Genomic DNA, 25,322 nt, shown 5'->3' with positions numbered 1-25,322 from the left:
AACAAAATGTGGTTATTTCTTGTGGATTAAAAAATAGACAAAACAAAAAGAAAAGAATATATACATGTATGTTACATGTCTTGTGATTTGTTTTTAATTTGACTCAGTCCACCTATGACACTTAATTCTCTTTATCCCCATCTTGCAATGCAATTGTTCAGAAACAGGTCATTAGAAAATATAAAATGGTCCCTGAGAAAAAGACAAAAATATTTTTCGCCAATTAAAGTCGACATTCTACTGTTTGCAAACCTTCCAAAATTGTTTCAGACTTTAGTTTAATTAAAACGTATTTATTTTCACAATTGTTCATCACAGTAGATTAACAAATAGAGTTGGGTTGAGTCAGATCCAAACTACTTTAATGTCAAAGGGAGAATTCAGGCAGTATTTCCAGAATAATTGGACTTTCACTATATTTTTAGTCTAGACCTAACCTCATACTAACACTGAAGAATAATTATGGGGGTGGATGGTTTCAAACAGTAAGGAACACAATAACAAGTATGAAATACAATAAAATCCAATTTGTCTAAAAAATATTTGTTGCATGCCTTTCTTTTCCTAAGTTAAAATCAAACCAGAGATCTGTAATTAAAAAAACTGTTTTTATAATCACGTAAAAAAAAAGAAAGACGACAAAAAAAACAACAACGTTATACCGGATTACGAATACGTTTTCATATCTGTATCTCTGTTTATGAGATTGTCAGGTTTGTGGAAAGATCATACTTTCATAGCTGCCAGAATTCACTAAAAAAATAAAATTAAATAAAACTAAATAAATAAACCACGTTTCCTTTGCATATTAAGCACATTACATTCTAAAATAAACCAGGAAAACTTTCATTTTTATTAATAAAATCCTTTACAAATGTGTATGTGTATGATAAAACATCCATTTTCCCACACACAAAAAAACCCAAAACAAACAAAAAAAATTTAAAGCAAAGAAACAGAGACTAAATTTTCTTTTATTCTCCTCGGCCCAAACACTAGTGCATGGGCATCCGATGGGGCGCTACACCTTCTCATCCTTTCCTGCATTCGCACTCGTAAGGGCCGTCGTCTAAACAGTAAAAACATAGTATATTAACACAAATCTGTGGAATTATAAAGTCTAAAATGCATATAAAGCACTCAAACACGTCACCTGTTCGACCATCCTCTGCATCTTCTCAATGACAGATGTCATCTGACCCGTGTTCTCTCTCAAACTCTTCTCGTACGTTTTGTTGAGCGTCTCGGCTTTCTCCAGTTTCTTCTTGAGCTCTTTCTGTTGGCCCTGCTCCTGTTCATTAGAGGCCTGTCTCGCTTCTGCTGCTTCTGAATCACACACACGGTGAACCACACCAAAGACGTCAAACTTAAATGCATTAAAACTTGAGCATGAATATGATGGCAGAAATAAAGCATTACCTATCGAGAAATTTAAATCACTTTTAAAATCTCATCTTTTTGCACTGGCTTTTAACATAAGCTGAGCTGTGATATTCTTAATATTGTTTGTAACCATAGTTTTATTTGTTGTTTGTTTTTATTATTTTTTGGTAAATTCTGTTTTAGAAGGTTTTTTCTTCTTTCTTTTCGGTTAATTGTTATGCTTTCTATCTTATGCTGTTACCTGTATCTGTACAGCACTTTGGGGCAGTAGTGACTGCTTGTAAATGTGCTTTATAAATCAACTTTGACCTTGACCTTGATTACACCATGAGAGGCGTCTGGATTTTGATGCACAAGCCTCCGATTTGATTCTATATCGATTAATTGCGATTACATGACACCTGATATGGATTTCGTTAAGTTTTACTGTATCTTTCAACGTACATTCTGATGTTCATTCATGTTTATTTGGTGCTATAACTAGTAGTAAAGCGGAAGAGTTGATCCGTTCACGTGCCGCTTGAACTGAGGCGCTACAGCAATCCGTCATCGCCACATTAAAGAGCGCCAAAGTGGTGTTTATTGTTAGGATTTCGTGATAAAATTGACAGTAACAGCACAAAGCTTATTTTGATTTATTGGATGTGAGGCGCGTTACAATGTTCATTTATCAACTGAAACAGCATAGACTGAAAGATCAATTTTGGGGATTTAAGAATCAATATCGGTTCTTCAAAATTAGAATGGGTATAAAAATCGCGAAATCGATATTTTCAAGCCAGCCCTGATTACAGTCTCACCGAGTCTGGATTGCAGCGTGGCGACACACTTCTCCAGTTCACGCTGGGCCGTTTTGCTGCTCTCCAGTGACTGCAGCAGGTTTGGCAGGTTAATGACGTTCCCTTTGTAGTTCATCAGATCTGTGGCGTTTGAGCGACGGGCCGACCCTCGCTCTTTGCTGGGCTGTCCCGGCAACATCGCTTTATTCCCTGAGAGGAACATGCAATGACATATTTAGTGTTAAATGTGTTTTCATGCATTGCCAGATTGCGTAAAAGCACACACACACACACCCTCAGCGCTGATGCTGTCGTCTGTCTGATCACAGTCTGACCAGCGGCCACACAGATTCCTGTAGAGACAAAGCCCACCGACCGCAGCCTTTCTCACCAGATCCTGCGCCTGAGGACAGATGGGAGAGCACTCTTCAGATATATTGTTTTTTAATTATAATCAGAGAATGCACGTCGGTACACTGCAAAAAAGGACAAGAATCTAAAAAAAATGTAACATTTACTTGAGATGCACAATGACTTGTTTTCTGAAAAAATAAATAAACTATCAACATTATTATTAAGCGCAAACCCTCTTTGGTTTAAAAAAACTACTGTTAGGTTTTACTTTAGACTTTATTTGTTTTTCTTTCAGACGCAAAACTTGTGGCTGGAGAGTATTTAAATCAATCATGCAAAGTGATTAACATTAACATAAGTTTGTGTTAGTCAATTCATTCATTTTCAGCACTACTGCCCAAAAACAGCATGTCGGATCCCATTTTGCGCCTGACATGACACTGAACATGCAAATTCTCAGTAAATCACCCGTGCAACTTTACACTGCCATTATTATTATTATTATATCTTAATATGTCATTTTGCTTCTCAAGTAAATGTATCTTGATTTAGGAATCTTTAGATATTTGTATTGGAAAACAAGAAAAAGGTAAAACCTCTTTTTTTCCAAATACAATATGACTATATAATAATAATAATAAATATTATTCAAAATATTATTTAATTTTATTTGAATTAATATTATAAAAATAAACAAATTAATAAAGAAATATTATATTGCAAATTATATTGTTGTACTGTAAAATAAAGTATTTTGTGATAATAATGATAGTAGTAATAAAGATAATTTTTTATTATTATTACTTTTTTATTTATAATTATTTTTATTAATATAATTACTATATATTAATATACATCAAAATAATTATTATATAATTATATAATTATAAAATTACTATATTATAATATTTTTAGTTTTTTATTTAAATAAAGAATTAATATAATAATTTAACAAATCAATAAATATACTAACATTGCAATAATATTATTTCACTGTAAAATAAAAATAAAAACAAGCATTTAATAATAATAATAACTTTTTACAGAACTACAGTAAAATTACAATACTAACATTTATGTATATTTCTTTGACTTCAAATGTTAAACCCTAGAGCTTTTATTTGGCAGATTTCTAAGAAAACATCTCCGAGGAAATGAAACCTGAGCGTGACTGAGAAACAGGCCGAGAGACAGCAGGATGTTGAGCAGATCTGCTTCCCGAAGACTTCCCGTCAGCTGCCGGTCAAAGAACACGCAGGACAGGAGCACCTTACGAGGAATCTCAGCAGTCCAGCCCTCAGGACAGTCCTTCAAGCACACAGAAACAGATGTGAGAGGAGAAACACTGGACACGCGGCTCAGATCCGGGCAGAAACGTGAGCTCTTACACCGTCTTTGGACGCCTGATTGTCTGAGGCGCTGCTGCTCTGCCCGTCTCCTCCTGCGCTCGCAGTTTTGCTCTCTTTTACAGGCTCACACTGTTTTTCAGCCGGTTCAGTCTCATCCATCAGAATGACGTCATCTGCGTCTAGCTCCTCATCCTTCTCTTTGAGCTTTTTCTTCTTCGCATCGGTCAATCCTTTCTTTTTTCCCGGCTGTTTGTCTGATGTTTTGGGCTCATCCTCCTTAAGAGAGAAAAAAAAGTTACTGGATTTTCATGCTCTATTTGCATAAACAGTTGATGTTCTACATAAAGCAGTGGCCAAAAGTGATGTCTGGAGGGGGTATTTGTTTTTAATGACCCTGCAAGTTTAATTAAATTTTTTATATTTGAAATGAGGCAAGAACAAAACACTAAACTTGGCTAAGGTATTTATCTGACAAAATTATTAGGCCCAAAAAACAAAAAAAACAACAAAAAAAAGGCAATAGACTGTTAACAGAGGGACAGAAATCGCTCAGATTTCGTCAAAAAGATCTTCATTTGTGTTCCTAAGATGAACGAAAGTCTTACGGGTTTGGAACGACATGAGGGAGAGGAATTAATGACAAGAGTTTTCATTTTAGGGTGAATTAAACCTTTAAAAAATCTAATAAAAATAAAAACAAAATTACTAAAACTTGAACTAAAATTACAACAAAAACAGAAAATCTAAAAATAAAAACTAATTCAAAATATTAATAGAAACTGTTAAACAGGTGAAACTCGAAAAATTTTAATATCGTGCAAAAGTTTCAGTAATTCAACTTTAAAGGTGAAACTAATATATTATATAGAAAATTACATGCAAAGTGAGATATTTCAAGCCTTTATTTTGTTATAATTTTGATGATTATGGCTTACAGCTTATGAAAACCCCAAATTCAAAATCTCAAAAAGTTTGATTTTGTTCATAAGCTGCAAGTTATAATCATCAAAATTATAACAAATAAAGGCTTGAAATATCTCACTTTGCATGTAATTTTCTATATAATATATTCGTTTCACCTTTTAAGTTGAAATACTGAAATAAATGATTTTTGCACGATATTCTAATTTTTGGAGTTTCACCTGTAGTATGGCAATGAGGTCTAGTGTACCATTAACCTGGGAAAACCCAGACGAACTTCCGGCAAATTTAGATTTGCTCTGCAAGTCAGTCTGGCCAAGAGCCCATTCAAGCCCATTTCCAATCTTTCCAAATCTTGCCACCAATCACAAACGTTGAGGCGGGCTTTACACGATGACGATCGCTCTGATTGGTTTTAGGTCTATCCAATTGCGCCTAGAGGCATTTGAACGACGTCCGTTGGTGACGCCCCTTTGGAAATGGGATGTGAATGAAGCTTCCCCAGACCCACTCTCAGTTACGTCTGTGTACCATGGGAGTGCTGTTGTCGTCTTTGACGCCGGTCAGCGGGACGCTGGGATCCTGAGGCAGACGGCAGAGACACTGATACAGCTGAAGCCCAAAATCCCTCTGGAGCATCTCGCTGAACATCTCCGCCATCAAGGTGACCTGATACAGAACATGAGAAGCTGATTACATCATGTCTGAGCCAGTTTACTGTAATACACATACTAGTTGCATTATTAATAGTTTCAAATTAGCTGCATTTAACGTGTGTAAGCACACACACACCTCACAGCTGTCTCGTGTCTGAAGGCTCGGAGGCTCCAGCATTGACGACAGAGACACCACAGACAGATTCAGCCCATCGGAGGGGTGAAAAACCACAGACGGACCTTCGGAGAGCAACAAATCATCCTGGAAGACAGGGAAGAAAACAGACGAGCTAGAAGACAGCTCTGACGTCATGATTTTTAAGCTTATTTCTTATGGATAATGTTTATAAACTCAAGCATAATTGCAGTCAGTACCAGCTGTTTTTGTTGCAGCTTTGCCCAGTCTTCTTCTGCTGGCTCTAGATTCCACACATCTGGCATCAACACCACAACGGTCTCCATTTTATCTCCGGAAAGATATCTTAGCTCCGCCATCTTGTACCTTTGCAGAGGGAGAAAGATATTAAGAGGCATTTAAGGGAAATTAGAAACATCACTAATGAATATGTAAAAGACACAAGGTGACATATTTCTTTCATTTACATAGTGAAAACATCTAAAATAAAATGTAAAACCTTTTTGGGAAATTGTGCTGAAATATCTTGGAGAATGTTTGGGATTTGACCTTCCATTTTCATGAAGGATTTGCCTATTAGGAGATAAATCTGAGATTCCTCAGATTAAAAATAATGAGTTTCCCCTTGTTACTGTGGGTGTAATTACGGCAGTACGATTGATGCTTCGATTTTGGAAAGATATTCAATGTCCTTCATTAAAAATGTGGATTGAATTTATGATTGAGAATGTACCATGTGAAAGAATGTTAGCTAAGGTGACCGGAAACCAAATGGATGTTGAGATGTGGGAGAACTTTATTCAGATGGTTGCCTCGAAGGATGACTGATACTGGACACATGCTTGAGTTGAGACTTGTCTACACGGTTGTGCATTGAAATGTAATTTCTATAATTAGTATTATTATTTATTATTATTTTGTTTGTTTGTTTGGTATAAAGTTTTTTTTATTTGTTTTTTTATTGTTTGTTTTGGTATGTTTTGTTATGTATAAAGAAAACCAATAAAAACTTCATTTATAAAAGAAAATGTAAAAGAAAACATACACTGGGGTCTAATAATGTGGAGTCGGTAATATATTTTTTATGTTTTAGAAAGAAGTCTCTTCTGTTCACCAAAGCTGGATTTATTTGATCACATATATTTAAACTGTAATTTATTCCTGTGATCAAAGCTGAATTTTCTGCATCATTACTCCAGTTTTCAGTGTCACATGATCCTTCAGAAATTATTTTAATATGCTGATTTGCTGCTCAAGAAACATTTATTATTATTATCAAAGTTAAAATCAGTTGTGTTGCTTAACATTGGATTTTGTAACATTATAAATGTCTTTACTGTCACTTTTGATGAAATTAAATCTTCCTTGCTGAATAAAAGTATTAATTTCTTTGAAGAAAAAACTGAACCCAAACTTCAGAACTGGAATTTTTTAAAAGGAATTTTCGACATACGAAACTTCAGAAACTTACAAATGCATAGTTGAAGCAAAGTAAAAATCAATACACTTTGGCAAGACTCTAGTGCAACATGACTGTATTAAAGTGAAATTAGAAGTGAAGTATGCAGACCACTGCGTGCAGGATGAGAGATCTACAGAGGTTTGCTCCTTTATGCAGCGGACCGCAGTGTTGACCAGCGTCGAGCTGTCCTTCACTGGGTTCGCTCCGTCAGCTTCGGGTGACCAGAGGCCTCCTGGGAGCCGCAGTTCACCTCCACTGTCCACCAACAGGAACTACACCACAGAGAAAGAACAAATGAACTCCTTTAACTTGACCATAAAGGAGAATGTAACATATGAATGAGCGATACAGAATATTCAGTAGAGGAGTGGTTCTCATCAAGCTTTTTGACTTTTTGATTAATCAATATGATATCTTGATTTTATGTTTTTTATTTTATTTTAGCATTTTAAATAAATTAGATTATTGTAATGTATTTATGGGGACCTATTATGCCCTTTTTAAAGTCTTGATTTTGTTTTTGGGCTCTACTAGAATAAATTATAATATAATTGAATGTTAAAAAAAAACATTATTTTCCCTAATATTCTCCATTGTTGCAGCTCGTCTCTTCCCAGTCTGTCAGTAACGCTCTGTTTAGTTCCTGTCTCTATGAAGCCCCTCCTTCTGAAAAGCACACTGTGCTCTGATTGGTCGGCTGGATCAGTGTGTTGTGATTGGTCAAGCGCTTCGAGTGTGTTTGGGAAATGTCCCGCCCCTTACCATAACCACCAGTTTAACACACTACTAACTAACTCAACCAGGCCCCGCCCCTTTATTCTGCATATTAATTATTTAAATGAGGAATATGGTGGCGTGTTTGTTCCCGGAAGAAACTCAAGACTACAATGAAGGAGTTTCAGGGAGTTCAGAATCACTGACACTGATATAGAGAAGAACTGGAACTTTGCAGAGCTTTTTCATGCACAAACAGCAACATTACACACTAAAGCATAATAGGTCCTCATTAATATTAATATTACAACTGGTTTTTGTTATATATATATATATATATATATTAAGTGAATCAATTGGAAGAGGTGCCCTGGTTGAGAATCAATGACGTAGATGGAACTTGATGTAGATGGTTGATTTTACTCCGAACCATCCCTTTAATACTATTTATTCCACCTTTAAAGCCTCGATTACATCAGTCAGAAAGAAAAGTCAACCAGAAGTCAATATTACAGATTATGAATATTATTATTTTTGTCTTTCTGCAGATGTTTATTCCTAATCTTGTATACATTTTATTCCTAAAAAAAATTTGAACATGGTTTTATCCAATCAGTTCTGGAAACGAATGCAAATTAGTGCATATTTAATCAGATAATGCCTGATTTGCATACTTCAACTTAACAGAAAACTCGTAATATAAAACAACTATCTTAATGTACTGTGATTAATCAACTGGGTAAGTTTAGTGCTCTCTATTAGTTAATATTTCTACCTAATTGACCTGTGGTGTCTTGCCTTTCGACAGCAAAGAGAGTCATTTTGATTTCATTCTGGTCTTTTTTAAGGAACGACAGCAGTTCGGTAGCTTCATGGGACGTCCCGTGAGCTCAGATGTTCTTACTTTGAGAAGTGTAGTGGGATGTACAGCCTCCTTCTGCATCTGACCGTCCTTTGAGAGGTTACAACACTGTGAATACAAGTCCTCAAGGCACGGCATAGAAAACAACAGAACCTGCAGAGAGAACAGAGCAATGCGTTCAGGAGAATGTGAGGCTTGTATGGCCACATGATCCAAAAAAACTAAAAAAGAGACACTTGTACCTTAACAGCGAAAGTGTCATCTGTGGACTCGCAAACATCTGCTTTTGTTTCTGTCTGGTTTGATCCTATGTGAAAGTGACACGGTCCTCTCAGAGGAAGGGGCTGGTTGAGCGGGAAGCTCTCGGTCCAGGACAGCTGGAGGTGGAAGAGGTTAGAGGTCAGGTGCAGGTGTGGGTACCGACGCTGAAGCTCCAGATAACCACAGGCCTGGCTGAAAAAGTCAAGAGGAAAAGACAATGAGTTTACGGTTCATCATTTCATCCCCTGATATGATTGTAAAGCGCTTTGGGTGTATAGTACATATGAAAGCGCTATATAAATGCCTCATTCATTCATCAGAACGTCCTGGGCTTTCGCCTGACTTACGTGTCCCTGGAGAAACAGGAGAATAACGGCGCTCTGTGAGTGGTTACGGAGCTGCTTTTTTTGGGCACTTCCTCCGCCCTCCATCTTTTGCGTTTTTGGTGCATGGCGTCCGATCCCCACTGCCCTCCGCCACCGTCCTCCCTGAAGGACACATGTCAGCGTGGTAAAAACAGGTCAAAAATAACAGATGAGGCGCTTAAATCGGTTCATTTAAACCAAATATTGGGCAGGAGTATGTGAATGGCATCCTAACTACAAAGTACAGTAGAAGTATGCAGAATGAATTCAATACTTTTGCTTCAGAAAAGAAGCATTAAATTGATCAAAAGTGTCAGTATAGATATTTATAATGTTACAAAAGATTCTATTTCAAATAAACGCTGTTCTTTTGAACTTCCTATTTATCAAAGAATCCTGAGAAAAATAAAGTATCACCGTTTTCACACAAATATTAAAGGAACACTCCACCGTTTTTTGAAACAGGGCTTGTTGACCTTCTTTCCTACATTTAGATAGGTGGGCAAATGCATTTTTGTCTCAGTGCATGCATTGTTTTAGTTTGACAGGGTCGGCGCTAGCTTAGCTTAGCATAATGAATGGAATCCTTTGTTGCCAGCTAGCATGTCCTGAGTAAAAGTGATATAAAAAAAATTAAAAACCCACCTAATTACTTCTTGTGGCCTGCGTATTCACAACAAGTACAAATAGCGATGCAGATTAACACTAGACGATTTCCTATGCAGATATTGACTTGGGACTATATTAGGGGGAAGCACAGGTGAAGCACTGCTACTTGGGCGCAGAGATATCACGCCCAAGTAGCAGTGCTTCGCCTGTGCTTCCCCCTAATATAGTCCTTAATATATAAGTCAATATCTGCCTAGGAAATCGTCTAGTGTTAATCTGCATCACTATTTGTACTTGTTGTGAATACGCAGGCCACAAGAAGTAATTAGGTGGGTTTTTTTTATTTTTTTATATCACTTTTACTCAGGACATGCTAGCTGGCAACAAAGGATTCCATTCATTGTGCTAAGCTAAGCTAGCGCCGACCCTGTCAAACTAAAACAATGCATGCACTGAGACAAAAATGCATTTGCCCACCTATCTAAATGTAGGAAAGAAGGTCAACAAGCCCTATTTCAAAAAAACGGTGGAGTGTTCCTTTAAGTAGCACAACTGTTTTCAACATTGATAATATTAGCTGATGATTTCTGAAGGATCATGTGACACTGAAGACTGGAGTAATGATGCTGAAAATTCAGCTTTGATCACAGGAATAAATTACATATTAAACTACATTCACACAGAAAGTCTTTTAAATTATAATAATATCTCTCATTACTGTTTTACTGTATTTTTGATTAAATAAATGCAGCCTTGGAAAGCAGAAGATACTTTCTTTCTTTTTTTTAAAGATTAAATAATCTTACTGACCCCAAAACTTCGAACGAATTTTGTGTGTATATTAATATGCAATTTACAACAGAACACACTGCATGAACTAATGCATCCAACAACTTGACCTCACATTTCTAGTCTGATAAATGATCCGGATGGGTCAACCTCTATTTTGACTCATTATTATCAAAAGTTCTATTAAAACAATTGAATTCAAAATGCTAAAGGACATGATAACTGGATGCAGTGGGGTCATGTGACTTCAACAATGCAGCATAATGCAGTACACAGTATAGACAGACCACACAGGTCATTGTGTCTCACCAGCGTCCACCTCTCCGTCCTCCCATGATCTCAGGGTGTCTCTTCCGTCCTCCTCCCCAACCGTCAAACGGGCCGTTCCAGGGCATCTGCTGGTGATGGGACATCTGGATCATTCCACCTGTGACACACATCACACAGCGTTCATTATGGACAGCTCCTCACATCAGTGCTATTTCAGTATTATTCATCAAACCGTTTCAGACACTGAGAGAAATTAGGTGATGCTGCAATGTAATTTATATTATGAGAAAAATTTGTTGTTTTTTAACTTGGATACATGTAAATCGATTGTAGGAGACTGTAGGAGTTTTTTAATTAATGATAACAACACTGCGTCACGTACCAGGGTTTGGCTGCATACTGGGAATCAGCGGTGGTATTTTGGGAGATTTCAGCAGGGGTTGAGGTTTGGTCCCTAAAATGCCAGGCTTCATATTGGTCGACATGGACGGCAGCAGCGGAGGGGGAGATTTGAACGGCTGGCAGAGAGAAACCCGGAGAAAGAGACTGAAGATCACGCATAACTATAACCTGTTCATTATACACTCATTCATTATTCTCTTAAGAAATATGGAGTAACTTTACATGCTTCTAGAAAAAAATTCATTTTAGATAAAATTTTTTAATTTTATGTTATTAACACACTAAGGCTTTCACTTAACAGATATCACTAGTTAATATAAATGTTAATAAGTATATTACAATTATGCCAAACTTAACATTTTGTTCCAATAATAAAAATTTGGGAATACTCATTGTTTTCCCGGCATTTATAAAAATCCTAAATGTTTCTTGAGCAGCAAATCATCACATTAGAGTGATTTCTGAAGGATCATGTGACACTAAAGACTGGAGTAATGATGCTGAAAATTCAGCTTTGATCACAGGAAATATATTCACATAGAAAACAGTTCTTTTTTAGTAATAATATTTCACGTTATTACTGTATTTTTTATCAAATAAATGCAGCCTTGGATGGAAGTGCATGCTTGGTGGAAATTCACATTTCTATGCTCTAAATAAAGTTTCTGAGGAAAAGCTAGGAACATGCCCAGGTCGTTGCCAGAAGCCGGTGATTATTAGTTTATAAGGTTTTAAATATGGATATTTTTCTCACAAAAACGCATCGCTTCATTTCAGAAGGCCTTTATTAACCCACTGGAGTCGTATGGATTACTTTTATGATGGGCTTCAAAAAGCAAGGTACCATTCACTCTCATTATGAAGCCTTTTTTAATATAACTCTAAATGTGTTTGGCTGAAAGAAGAAAGTCATATACTACTAGGATGGCTTGAGGGTGAGTAAATTATGGGATAATTTTATATTTTGGGTGAACTAACCCTTTAATGTAAAGAGGGACCAAATATTTCAACAAATTGTAGATTTCTATTATACAACAACTTCTTAAGGACGTGTTATTAACGTATGATCTCAAAGCGTTGCTCCATACCTGTCCGTTCAGGGTCTGGACCTTCTGTGCCGTCCAGCTGATGGGTTTCAGGGGGTCCTGAACCGCTTTCACCAACACTTTCTCACCCACCAGTGGCATTCGACCCACCACGACACTGCGGCACAAACCATCCAAACCTCAGATCTCACATCAGATTATGACTGATTCATGCAGAAGAACACAAACACACAAACCTCATTGGGAAATGAACCTCCTGATCCACAATCCCATGATGCTCCTGCATCTGTGTGACCACCCCGGTAAACACACGTTGCCTCATCTAAACACAGAATCATTCAGCGTTTACACAATAAAACATGAGAACGTGTATCTTGCTCTTATGCACAATAATATTGAACAGATTCCTCTCGTATGTACCTGTGTCTCCATATCAGATTTTCCTTTCTCCTTTGCATGCAAAAGAAAGTATTACTGAGTGCTTCGGGACACGTGCGTACACAATATAAATGCATGAAGACATAAATGTGCAGTGATTTGTCTGCTTGTTGTGTGGGTCAACAGCAGCATGTGTGATATTTACTTCCTTACTGCATTAGCATTACAGTAATGGCAGTTTAGTGCGGTTTTCCCGAATCCGCAGATCTTTATTTAAGACGAAACTGATAGAAGAGATATTAAACAACATGAGGCGACATTTAAAAGGTAAAACTTACTTGTATTGTGTGTTCGTGGTCTTATTTTCCTCTACGTTGATGCTTTTGTTTGTCTTGTGTCAGTTCTTCTTCCAACGGGCGTTTCAGGCGGCAGCGCCATCAACCGGCAAGCCAGAGTAACTACAGGTGAAACGCCTTAAACTGCGTTTGGTTGAAATTACAACATCAGAGATCGCACAAAAACATTAAATGTGACGTAAACATACATAGATGGTTTTCTAAACTTTGTTATTCTTCATAGACGGTCGTGTTCGTATTAAAGGCACGTCGTGTGGTTTGACCTGCAGTTCCACTCCAGTACCATAAGTGGCGCTGTGGCGCAGCGGGTTCAATGTCTCGCTCGTCTGTCTGTGCGCAAACACACGTGTGAAGATGGAGGAGGATAGACTACTTTTTCATGAGATGGGCTTAGATGATCGGCTATTAAAGGTAAAATATATAGTCGTGCTAATAATATAAAGTCTGTCCGCCTCGAAATGCCTGACAGCAGGATATCATCAGTTTGTTTTGTGCCGTTTGTATCTATTTAGTGCCTGTTACGACATTATATTTACTTGCTAACATTAGCACTGTCATTTATGAAATAGAATAAAATAGATATCTTATTGGATCTATGCAAACATTTCTTTCTGGTTTAACAGATTCACCATAAATGCCTTTCTTCTATATATGTATTTAGTTATATGAATACCATAGTTCCTTCCAAAATACTATAATTAGTACAGTAAAACTGTGGGAATATGTACACACATACACACACACACACACACACACACACACACACACACACACATACACATACACATATATTAGTGCTGTCAAGTAGATCTAACTTAAAATACTTTGTTTACATAATATATATATAAATATAGTGTATCACATATGTATGTTTGTGAGTGTATATACTGTATTTATATATGTGAGTGAGTGAGTGTGTGTGTGTGTGTGTGTGTGTGTGTGTGTGTGTGTGTGTGTGTGTGTATATATATATATATATAGAGAGAGAGAGAGAGAGAGAGCGAGTGTATATAAACTCACAGACACACTCACAGACACACACACACACACACACACACACACACACACACACACACACACATATATATATATTTTTACATATGTTATGTAAAAAAAACTTTAGACAGCACAAATATGTATATATACATATACAGTACAGGCCAAAAGTTTGGAAACATTACTATTTTTAATTCTGCTCATCAAGCCTGCATTTATTTGATCAAAAATACAGAAAAAAAACAGTAATATTGTGATATATTATTACAATTTAAAATAATTGGTTTTCAATTTATTATACTTTAAATTATCATTTATTTCTGTGATGCAAAGCTGAATTTTCAGGATCATTACTCCAGTCTATCACATGATCCTTTAGAAATCATTCTAATATTCTGATTTATTATGAGTGTTGGACACAGTTCTGCTGCCTAATATATTTGATGAATAAAAGGTTAAAAATAACTGCATTTATTCAAAATAAAAAAATATTTTCTAATAATATAAATCTTCTTTACTATCACTTTTTATCAATTTAACACATCCTTGCTGAATAAAAGTATTGATTTATTTCAAAAAAAGAAAGAAAAAAAAAGACTGACCCCAAATTACTGACCAGTAGTGGATATTGTTGTTACAAAAGATTTCTATTTTTAAAACATTTGCTTCTTTTTTTTTCTTTTTATTCATCAAAGTATCCTAAAAAAGTATCACAGGTTATGAAAAAATATTAAGCTGCAGAACTGTTTCCAACTTTGATAATGAATCATCATATTAGAATGATTTCTAAAGGATCATGTGATAGACTGGAGTAATGATCCTGAAAATTCAGCTTTGCATCACAGAAATAAATGATAATTTAAAGTATAATAAATTGAAAACCAATTATTTTACATTGTAATAATATATCACAATATTACATTTTTTTCTGTATTTTTGATCAAATAAATGCAGGCTTGATGAGCAGAAGAAACTTCTTTCAAAAACATTAAAAATAGTAAATGTGTCCAAACGTTTGGCCTGTACTGTTTATGTGTATATGTATGTAGTATATATATATATATATATATATATTTCTGATTTTGAGATGTGCTCACATGATTTGTGTCACTGCATGTTGATGTCTCAAATCACATACCATTTACTCTTGTATTTTAGTGCCGTCCACTTGTGATCAGATCATCTTCATCTTTAAGGGACGTTAAGGATACATTATTTAGTGCTGCTGTTGTGTTTCTCAGGCTCTGGCTGATTTAGGCTGGTCTCAGCCCACCCTCATCCAGGAGAAAGCCATCCCGCTGGCGCTGGAGGGGAAGGATCTGCTGGCCCGAGCTCGAACCGGATCAGGAAAAACCGCAGCCTATGCGGTCCCACTGATCCAAAGAATCCTCACGTCCAAACAGGTGATGTGTGGCTTTTATTCATTTATACTAAGTTTATGCTAAGCCTCAATGGCAGGAATTAGTAACATCTGTTGTCACTGGTGTTGTATGTTTGCCGTGAGCAGACTGTACGTGAGCAGGCCATTAGAGCTCTAGTCCTGGTCCCGACTAAAGAACTGGGCCAGCAGGTCCAGACCATGATCCGACAGCTCACTGCGTACTGCGGCAGAGACGTGCGAGTGGCAGACATCTCCGGGAAGGCGGATCTATCGGCACAGAAGTCAGTACTACAATAAATCACTTTATCAAATCACTGGACTGAGCATATTTGCTAAAGGAATTATATCTATATATGGAACTCAATCTGATATAAGATTTGATGATATCTTTCTTGAATTGTATGTATTAGTTCAGAAATTACTTTCTGAACTAATTTGGTGTTTATAAATCAAAGGAACCATTATTTCAACAAAACCACCTCTGAAGCCTGGGAGATTAAACTCAAGTTCAGTGCTATTTTAGTATTATTTATATACTGTTATAGTATTTTTAATTTTTTTTATTAACACTTATTAAATATTTACTTTTTTTATTTGAGTAATTTTTGTACTTTTGTCATTTTTATTAATATTACTATTTAGGTTTATAATTTTTTTATTTCATTTAATATCATCTAATATTTATATTTTATTTAATGTCAGTTTCATTTTAATTAACAAAAATATTTTCAATAGTTTTAGTCTTAGTTAAAGGGGACCTATTATGCCCAAGTCTTGATTTAGTTTTTGGGCTATATACTTGGGCTAAACTTATTGGGAAAATTAGTTTTCATGCTTGAATGTTAAAAAAACACATTATTTTCCCTCATATTCTCCATTGTTGCAGCTCGTCTCTTCCCAGTCTCTCAGTAATGCTCTGTTTAGTTCCTGTCTCTATGAAGCCCCTCCTTCTGAAAAGCACACTGTGCTCTGATTGGTCGGCTGGAGCAGTGTGTTGTGATTGGTCGAGCGCTTTGAGCGTTGAGGAAATGTCCCGCCCCTTACCATAACCGCCAGTTTAACACACTACTAACTCAACCCAGGCCCCGCGAGTTCAGAAACACTGACACTGATATAGAGAAGAACTCCCGCCGGAAGGACTAAAGAAAGATGATCGCATTAAAGAACCCCTTTAACAATAATAACCATGCTCAAATTAAATCAGGTTCATTCAGGAGTGGGTTTTAATCTCATTAAGTCTCATTTAAGCTCTCAAGTCTCATTCTAAGTGCAATTTAATATTGATTCCAAGAAACATTTACAATTGTTTGTCTTTCACAGGCCTATTTTAATGGAGAAGCCAGATATTGTGGTGAGCACGCCGTCCCGTGTTCAGGCTCACATCAACGCCCAGAACCTGCAGCTGCACACTTCATTAGAGATGCTGGTCATCGACGAGGCGGATCTGCTCTTCTCGTTCGGGTTTGAAGCAGACCTTAAAAGCCTGTTGTGGTACGTGTCTGATTAAAACAGCTTGACCCTGTTTACACCTGGTATTAAGATGTGTTTTGCTCGATCGGATCACAAGTGGACGACACTAATGTGTTCAAACAGCCACTAAAGACCGTCTACTCTCCGTCTTCTGACCGAATGCGTGAACATTATGGGAAGAGCTCTAGTTAGACGGGATTTAAACTGTCGGCTAAAGACCCAAGTTTGGTTTGAAGATGAAAAATGTACCAAACACAATGTTCTCTCACCATTCCTGATTTCTAACACACACTCACAGTGTTCGGCTGTAAAAGCAGAAACTAAAGCTGATGCTCTCTGTGTTTTTCCATCGTCTTCAGTCGCGTTCATATGTGAATTGGCCGAGGACAGAAATGATTGAAAGTGGACAAACGAGACGGATTAAAACACCAGGTGTAAACGGGTATGTGTTTCCCTCGTCTACTTGTGATCCGATCAACCAAAACGCATCTTAAACCAGGAGTAAACAAAGCCCTTGTGATATGAATTACTTGCATGTGTGAAAAGTGTGTATTGTTAGCTATATAAAATTATGTTTTCCAGAAAAATAAGTCACATCTGACTATCAGTCGGACCGGGTCAAAATTGCATTGAGACAACAAAAAAAATCATGTTTTATTATTACTTTCAAAAAATTATTTAAAATATTGGTTAATAAAACAAATAGTTTACAAGCATTATAAGCGTATTATACATGTATTTTAGTTTCCCTCACTCCACAACAAATCCTTTAAATTTAACAGGATTCAGAACAGGAATGAAAAATATAAGTATAAATCAAACATACATTTTTGCGGCATTCATTATAAACAACATTTATTATAAATGCCAAGCATAAAAGATTTTATTTAAAGTGAAACTGAAACTACCGGTGTGTAAGAAATGTGCTGTTCAGATTTAGCTTGTGCTCACGTGCCCTGTGTATTTGCGTGCTTGAGCCTAATTGCATTATATAAGTCACAGCACGTTTCAGATGATAAATAAAACACGACTTATATTCCAGAAAAGAGTTCATGCAGCAACACCTTTTCGACACAACCCAAAATTGTGCACAGGAAGTTTTGTATAGGCAAACACATGTCACTGTTTATAAGGGACAACATCTAGTCCATCAAAGAAATTAAATGCAATCCAATCCGATAAAAATGCATTGTTGAGTTTATGTTGCTCTCCCTGAGGAAGGCATGGGCCGAAACGCTTTGGAGAGTTTTTAGATTTGTTGTGTGAAGCCATCTGATAATAAAGGCTTTTTAATTCGAAAGTTTTCTTTGATGGACTATTAAAAACCCTAGACCCTAGACCACCTTGACTGGACACTTCTCCTTAAAGGGGTGGTATAATGCCCTTTTCACAAGATGTAAAATAAATCTCTGATGTCCCCAGAGTGTGTATGTGAAGTTTTAGCTCAAAAAACCCCACAGATATTTTTATATAGCATGTTAAAATTGTCACTTTTTGAGGGTGAGTAAACGCACCGTTTTTGTGTCTGTCCCTTTAAATGCAAATGAGCTGCTGCTCCCGGCACAGGGGGCGGAGCTTCAAGAGCTTGTGTCCTGAACATTTCAAAAACTTTTAGCCTTTTATGTTCAAACCGCAGTCAGACAAATATGGAGAGACTCAAGAAGAAGTGACAACATTTCTGAATGGTTAGTTGATCAATTTATGTAGCTTATGTGTCATTTATTAGCATATTCTGTCATTAAAATCTATAAATCGCGTTCTGGGAGGCGGAGTTTATGTAAATTTTAGGGTTAGTGACGTCCTGTAGTCTCTACCATCCGTTTGTTGTAGTCCTTAAAAAGCCATTTCTTTAAAAGCAAATATCTCTCTTTGCTTTGAACTTTGAGTGTTGTAACTATGCAGATGTTGTTTATGCTCAAACAGCAACATTACACACTAACTAAAGTTAGAAAAGTGAAATCATAATCAACCACCCCTTTAAGACTTGCTCTCTTCTATTGGACTTTGTTACAACATCTAGTATTTGTCTGTTCCCCTCTGCAGTCACTTCCCCAAGATCTACCAGGCGTTCCTCATGTCGGCGACACTGAATGACGACGTTCAGGCCCTGAAAGAGCTCGTCCTCCACAACCCAGTGAGTGCAGAGGCAGAGAAGCGTTAGCCGTGTGTGTGTGTGTATGTTGTCTGGATCTGATGGTTCTCCTGCTCCTGCTGTAGGTGACGCTGAAGCTCCAGGGTTCCCAGCTGCCCGACAGCTCTCAGCTCCAGCAATACAGCGTCCGGTGTGAGGAGGAGGACAAGTTCCTGCTCATCTACACGCTCCTGAAGCTCGGCCTGGTTCGAGGGAAGTCCCTCATATTCGTCGGAGATGTGGACCGCTGTTACCGGCTCAAACTGTTTTTGGAGCAGTTCAGCATCCCTGCTTGTGTCCTGAACTCTGAACTGCCGGTTCACTCCAGGTAGGAGAAGAGACTATTTTCTTAAAGCTGCAGTGTGTTATTTCTGCACCGTTAAATCGTCCTGCTGCTATTGGTCGAGTCAGCAGTTTTGTGTTGAGGCACTTCCAGGGTTATTATCATGAACTTAAACTATTAAAAATGATAGAAATAAAGCTGAAATAAAATTAGATGAAAAAAAGTTTTTTATATAATTTATTTAGGGAAAATGACTTAACAGAAAACAAGAATTGCCTATGTAAGATTTTTGTATTAAAATCTCACGATAAAGCGCCTTCTTTTCAGTTTCGAGTCGACTAGTAGCCTAGCTGTATCATTTCTCCCGATACTGCCCTCTGTAACCGGTAGGCGTGGCTTGGGAGTGTCCTCGTAGGGCAGCAAAGCAAGTGCATTCTGGGAGTTGTTGTCTTTCATCCACATGAGCCAAAAATACATTTTCCAGCTTTTCTCAGTCTAGAAGGCACCAACTTCTAAAATAATTTCACATTTCTACTACATAAATGACCCGATTTAAACACACATTCATCTTTCCAGCGGTGAAATATCCCTTTAAATCAGGTTTTATTTCGGTTGGTTTTTCAGGTGTCACATTATCGCTCAGTTTAATCAAGGCTTCTACAATTACATCATCGCCACAGATGAACAAGGACTAGAGAATCCCGTTGGAAGTTCCCAGAAAACACAGGAGAAAGGAAAGAAGAAAAAGAACTCTGGGAAAAGTGGAAAGTATGAGTTCCCTGCTCATGAAATGCATGAAACATTTAAAATATTAAATATGATTTCTCTTTTTGATAACGGTTGGTGTGTTAAAATGGGTTCAGCTTTAAACACTTATACTGAGTTTTGTTTTGTCCTTTCAGAGGCAAAGACAAGGAATACGGCGTTTCCAGAGGGATCGACTTTCACAATGTGTCTAATGTGATCAACTTTGATTTTCCCACTTCAGTCGAGTCCTACATTCACCGCGTCGGCAGGTACACCGATGATTATTATCCCACTTTATTCAAATTAATGGAACTTATTTTTAATTAGTTTAACAACAATATTTGTAGTTATAGATTTAGTAATTTTATGTGCTTTTGTCATTTTATAGTCTATTTTTTATTCTATTTAGCATGAATTTCTATTTATTTCAGTTTTAGAAATTTTAGCACTTTAATAACAAACTTATTTTATTTCATTTAGTTGCTATTTTTTATTTTCATTTTAAAATTTTGTTTGTCTTTCATCTAAAATGTATATTTTATTTTAGCTTAATTTAAATTAAATTAAATTATTTCTGATAGATTTAGTTAATACTGATACTGATTTATTTTTATATTTTCATTTTAGTAATTTTATGTGCTTTTGTCATTTTTATAGTCTTTATAATTAGCAATAATTTATATTTATATCAGTTTTAGAAATTTTAATACTTCGACAAACTTATTGTATTTCATTTGGTTGCCATTTTATAATTTTATTTATATTGCAGCTACATTTGAATGAACATTTAGATTTAATTTACAATAATACTAGTTAATCCTGATTTCCCTGCTTCCCTTTAGAACGGCTCGTGCGGATAATCCCGGCACTGCGCTGTCCTTCATTTCTCACACAGAACTCCCAATGCTCACGGAGGTTGAGAGCGCTCTTACTGGAGGTGAAAGTCTCCATAATATTTATTTTTAACATGGTCACCGAGAACTACATCAGGCCTGCTTGTCCTCTTAAAAACCTCATATTATAAACTCGCATAAAATAAAATAAATTATAAATAAAATGATGGTATTGTTTAGAATAGCACCCCTTTAAATATCTAAAATATTTATCGTATATTTTTTTTATTTGTTGCAGATATGAAGGGAAAAAAATAACACTTTTTTTCGCAATTAAATTTGGATAATAAAATAAAATAAAATAAAATAAATTTGAATAATAAAATCTCTGTTTTTCAGACACAGAATGCGTTTTGAAGCCGTACGGGTTCAAAATGGAGGAAATCGAGGGATTCAGATACAGATGTCGGGTATGTTTGTGTCCTCTTATGGCACTGAAGCTGTACTGTGGTTTGGTTCACCTGAAGTCTCTTGTATGCTATAATTTACCCAGGATGCCATGAGATCGGTCACAAAGCAGGCGATGAAGGAGGCCAGACTGAAGGAGATCAAACAAGAGCTGCTCAATTCAGAGAAACTCAAGGTTTGTGCTCTCTTTAACCAGTCACTCTCTCATGTTGATGAACCGTAGTCACTAACTTCCTTTATCTGACAGACGTATTTTGAAGACAATCCCAGAGACCTGCAGCTGCTACGACACGACAAAGACCTTCATCCCGCCGTCATCAAACCTCACATGAAGAACGTGCCTGAATACCTGAGTAAGGAGCGATGGCTTTTTGATTGATCTATATATCGGACGCACAGATAAATGGATCTCAAACGCAGTTTTCATGTCCGTTTCAGTCCCGGCTACGCTGAAAAGTCTCGTCAATCCTCTGAAACAACGGAGGAAAAGGAAGTTTAAAGCAGGTGGCATGATGCTGAGCAGCTTTAAGGTGACACTCGTTCATTTACTTCAACACTTGCGAAACTCAACGCAACACTACATACATATTACCTACTTGTTGATATATTTAGGGCTTCCCCCGACCAGACTAGAATTCCTTCATTTAATCCATTAGTCGACTAGTCGCACGTTTATGATATTAATTTAGGCGAGAAACAAAAACATCGGGTTTTTTTTACTGGTCAATTTTGAGATTTTTGGCTATTTGTCTTCAATAGCATGTCTTCTTTCAGACTTGTGGTGAAAAAAAGTCCGAAATACACATTTAGGTCTTTATTTTACTACACTTTGTCTGTTTGCGTCAGTAGATTTCTCCTAAATTCAACAGAAGTTGGCGTTGTAAATCATCCCTCTGCTCCGCGATCTCTGTCTGCTCCCTGTCATCACACACACCGCTGGAAAGCTCTCTCTCTTCACTGTACAATGCTGTCGGATCCAAATATGGTCATTTCCTTTTTATCAGAAACCAATCGTGAAAGTAAAAGGGCTGAATGCGCAATCTCATTGGCTGATATAAATCTTTAAAGCCCGTTGTCTCAAAATGACTTTTCTCTCATACTCCAAGTCCGAAATCTCCACTTCAGTAGCACCTCATATATACACCAAACTTTCCAGTCTTGTACCTAGTTATATTATGAAGACATTTACAGAGGGATTTGTAAATATATTATTCCTAGCCTGATTTATATAACATTTTATTCCAAAAAACATGGCAAAAATAATTTTTTTAAGGCTATTGACAATATATTCTGATTTACAGGATAACAAGATATCCATAAATCCCTCTGTAATTTTTTTCCATCTAATATGTGAACACAATGAAAAAGCATTTTTTAACCTGGCTTTATCCAATACTCAGATTTCGTTTTTTATATATATATATGCAAATTAGCACATATTTAATTAGATATTGCCTAATTTAAAGGTATAGTGGAGGATCTTTCCAAATTTTAGATAAGACCCGCCCTCTCCACTTTTTGAAAAGTTTGATTGATTCACCAGAATGATTGACAATTAGGAGGACCAATAGTTTAGACTACCCACCAGGAAGTAAAACATCATCCGCTATACCTTTAAACATTAAATTACAGAAAACTTGTAATACATTTTTTTTCTCATCTTAATGTAGGTAATCAACTGGGAAAGTTTCATAGTGATATCTGCTAGTTAAAAATTGTACCCTATTCACCTGTAGTGTCTCGCCTACATTGGGAAAATGGTTTGAGTTTCAGGGCTGAGAAAGAATATTATGTGTAACATTGCTGACATTGTTCTGCATTACAGCAAAATACAAAACCATAATAATCCGGTTTATAATAATTGCTTAAGTCTACTGCTTGCGTTTCAAATCTTTATGATATGTTTATGATATGTTTAAGGTCTGCATGACTTCGCCACTTCCTGTGGAGTTTTTTTTATTTTTTTCTGCGAACAACTGAGTAATAAAAATTTGGTCGACTAAGCCCTTTCTCATTGACTAACGTTTAGTCGACTATTATGAGGCAGCCCTAGATATAACAATGGCATATTGGTTAATTAAGAGTTAGATACTTAATAAGACTTGAATTGTGCATAAAAACAGCTCCTCCAGTGGAGCTCTGAATCAATCATTTACCACTTTTGTTGCGTTTGCAGACGAGTTTCAGAGGCAAAAACCCACTGAAGAGTTTTCGCTACACAAGGAAGAAGCGCGGTGAAAAGAAGGCTGGGAAAACCTAACAGCTTCAGAGACACTGGGATCGGATTGGGATGTTGAGGAATCGTCCGGACACTTTGTAAACATGCAGTGAACTGTGTTCATCCTTGTCTTCCTGCATGTTTGAAATATTCCTTATGAGTTTTGATCATGTAATATTGTTTCATTAATACTAACACTCTACTTCATAAAGTGTCTCATGTTCTGATTTTGATTGGAAAGGTTCGGGGCTTCATTTAGATCACCTTCAAATTGCACAAGTAATTAACAAAAAAAATCCAACTATTGTCAAAAGTAATTAAATTAACATTTAATTCTTATTAGAAAATGTCATGAAAATAATATCATGAGGTCCTCAAAATAAGCTTAATATTCTTTGATTTTGGGAGGAAAAATAATTCGTTTTATGTTTATCGGCTAATATAAACCTTTGACGAAATGCTTTTATATCCATATAAAATGGACAAACCGATTCTGCAGTTGTAATTTAATGTCCACATCAAATACTCATTTGATCACAAGAACACGACAGACTAATAATGGTGCAGGTTACTGGTTAAAAACTGATGAAAGGCATGTTTTATTAATGCCAAATATTTATTAGTCAACATGTTAAATTTTACTACAATGAATGAGTATGTGAAGGGGAACAATTACTTTTACACAGCACTAAATGCTCAGGTTCTTCTAAAATGAGCCAGCAATGATTTGGCAATTACCAGAAGAAGGCACCTCAAAAGGTCTTAGTTAGTTAGTGGTACACGTGAGGGCGGACACATAAGCACACACTCATTTAGATGTCAATATAACACTGTCATGTTTCCTGTGCTGAAACACCTCAACCATTCAAAAGCAAACGCAAGAACAAATGTTTACATCGACACGACACTCCAAGAAATGTCAATCCACCTCTACTGACGTATAAAACCACAACATTAGTGTTTGAACATGTCATAGTGATGAGATTAAGGATGTGTAGAAAACTTTCCTCTAATGCCAGCTGGTACAGCATATATATATCTACTGGAAAACATGAGTGAATCCCATGAAAAACATGAGTGAGTTTGGTTATATTTCACCACAAAAAATACTAGAAAATCTTATTTTGGCCTAAACAAAATTAAGCATATTTAAAGACATCATTTTCAAAACAATTAAGCACATTTCATCCCCAAATTCTCATTATTTTCCAATTTAATTTCCTGTGTAAAACGTTTTTTTTTTTTTTTTTACTGTACTAAGATTTTTTTTTAACTTGTAAATTAAATTAGCATAAAGACAGTACAATAACTATCATGGTTTACAAGTACTTTACAATAAAACATTTTTTTACATTATTATAATAAAAATTAAGGGAAATTTGTGCTTAATTGTCAAAATGAAAAACAATTACTGGCCCAAAATAAAAATAAAAATAAATATTTTGTCTTGTCTTCTGATTTTGCGGTGAAATAAGACCTAGGACCAGTTGCATAAACTTAGCCACCATGTTAGTTGTGTCTCAAATGACAATGAACTATGTAACACTATGTATTTATGCACTATGTACTCAACCATGCAGTGTTTTAATTATATACGGTTATTTAACATCAGGGTCTGAAAGCCTCTGTTATGCATGGTGTCCAACACTTAGTTTTTGCAGTTAATTAAGTGCATCATTGAGTATTTAAAGTGCACTTTTTCT

At 36.2% G+C, this 25,322-nt stretch overlaps 2 protein-coding genes and 1 long non-coding RNA gene across 4 annotated transcripts in view; 1 reads left to right on the top strand and 2 right to left on the bottom strand.

Annotated features, from left to right (window-relative positions):
• Window positions 1-589: 589 nt before the first annotated feature.
• Window positions 590-13,227, bottom strand: ccar2 (cell cycle and apoptosis regulator 2). 2 transcript variants are annotated; one of them, XM_082157976.1, is made up of 19 exons: window positions 13,075-13,190; window positions 12,779-12,808; window positions 12,595-12,680; window positions 12,401-12,515; window positions 11,293-11,428; window positions 10,950-11,067; window positions 9,225-9,365; window positions 8,859-9,069; window positions 8,659-8,769; window positions 7,149-7,312; window positions 5,818-5,944; window positions 5,579-5,704; window positions 5,318-5,455; window positions 3,905-4,141; window positions 3,678-3,824; window positions 2,457-2,565; window positions 2,184-2,372; window positions 1,154-1,326; window positions 590-1,069 (listed from the first exon to the last, which is right to left on the bottom strand). In XM_082157976.1, the coding sequence occupies exons 2-19, from the start codon at window positions 12,788-12,790 to the stop codon at window positions 1,022-1,024; spliced, it is 2,388 nt and encodes a 795-aa protein (XP_082014102.1). In that variant the 5' UTR covers window positions 12,791-12,808; window positions 13,075-13,190; the 3' UTR covers window positions 590-1,021. The 2 variants fall into 2 exon arrangements, with proteins under 2 accessions (XP_082014102.1, XP_082014103.1); XM_082157977.1 differs by lacking the exon at window positions 12,779-12,808 and having other exon boundaries at window positions 13,075-13,227.
• A 121-nt stretch (window positions 13,228-13,348) lies between these two features.
• ddx56 (DEAD (Asp-Glu-Ala-Asp) box helicase 56) lies at window positions 13,349-24,110 on the top strand. Its single transcript, XM_082158052.1, has 14 exons — window positions 13,349-13,503; window positions 15,330-15,491; window positions 15,596-15,750; window positions 16,790-16,960; window positions 18,983-19,073; window positions 19,157-19,398; window positions 19,978-20,121; window positions 20,256-20,369; window positions 20,943-21,037; window positions 21,333-21,403; window positions 21,487-21,576; window positions 21,649-21,754; window positions 21,840-21,931; window positions 23,578-24,110. The coding sequence occupies exons 1-14, from the start codon at window positions 13,447-13,449 to the stop codon at window positions 23,659-23,661; spliced, it is 1,674 nt and encodes a 557-aa protein (XP_082014178.1). The 5' UTR covers window positions 13,349-13,446; the 3' UTR covers window positions 23,662-24,110.
• The window catches only part of LOC309489359, a 44,321-nt gene continuing 33,653 nt past the window's right edge, over window positions 14,655-25,322 (bottom strand). The window contains exon 2 of the long non-coding RNA XR_014202392.1: window positions 14,655-14,766. This is a non-coding gene — a long non-coding RNA (uncharacterized lncRNA). The remainder of the gene's footprint in view (window positions 14,767-25,322) is intronic.

This window comes from Leuciscus leuciscus (assembly GCF_965113295.1).
Source record: "Leuciscus leuciscus genome assembly, chromosome: 24".
In the NCBI taxonomy this organism is placed as follows: domain Eukaryota; kingdom Metazoa; phylum Chordata; class Actinopteri; order Cypriniformes; family Leuciscidae; genus Leuciscus; species Leuciscus leuciscus.
The sequence above is the reverse complement of the archived record's forward strand: the minus strand, read 5'-3'. Positions and strand labels throughout refer to the sequence as shown.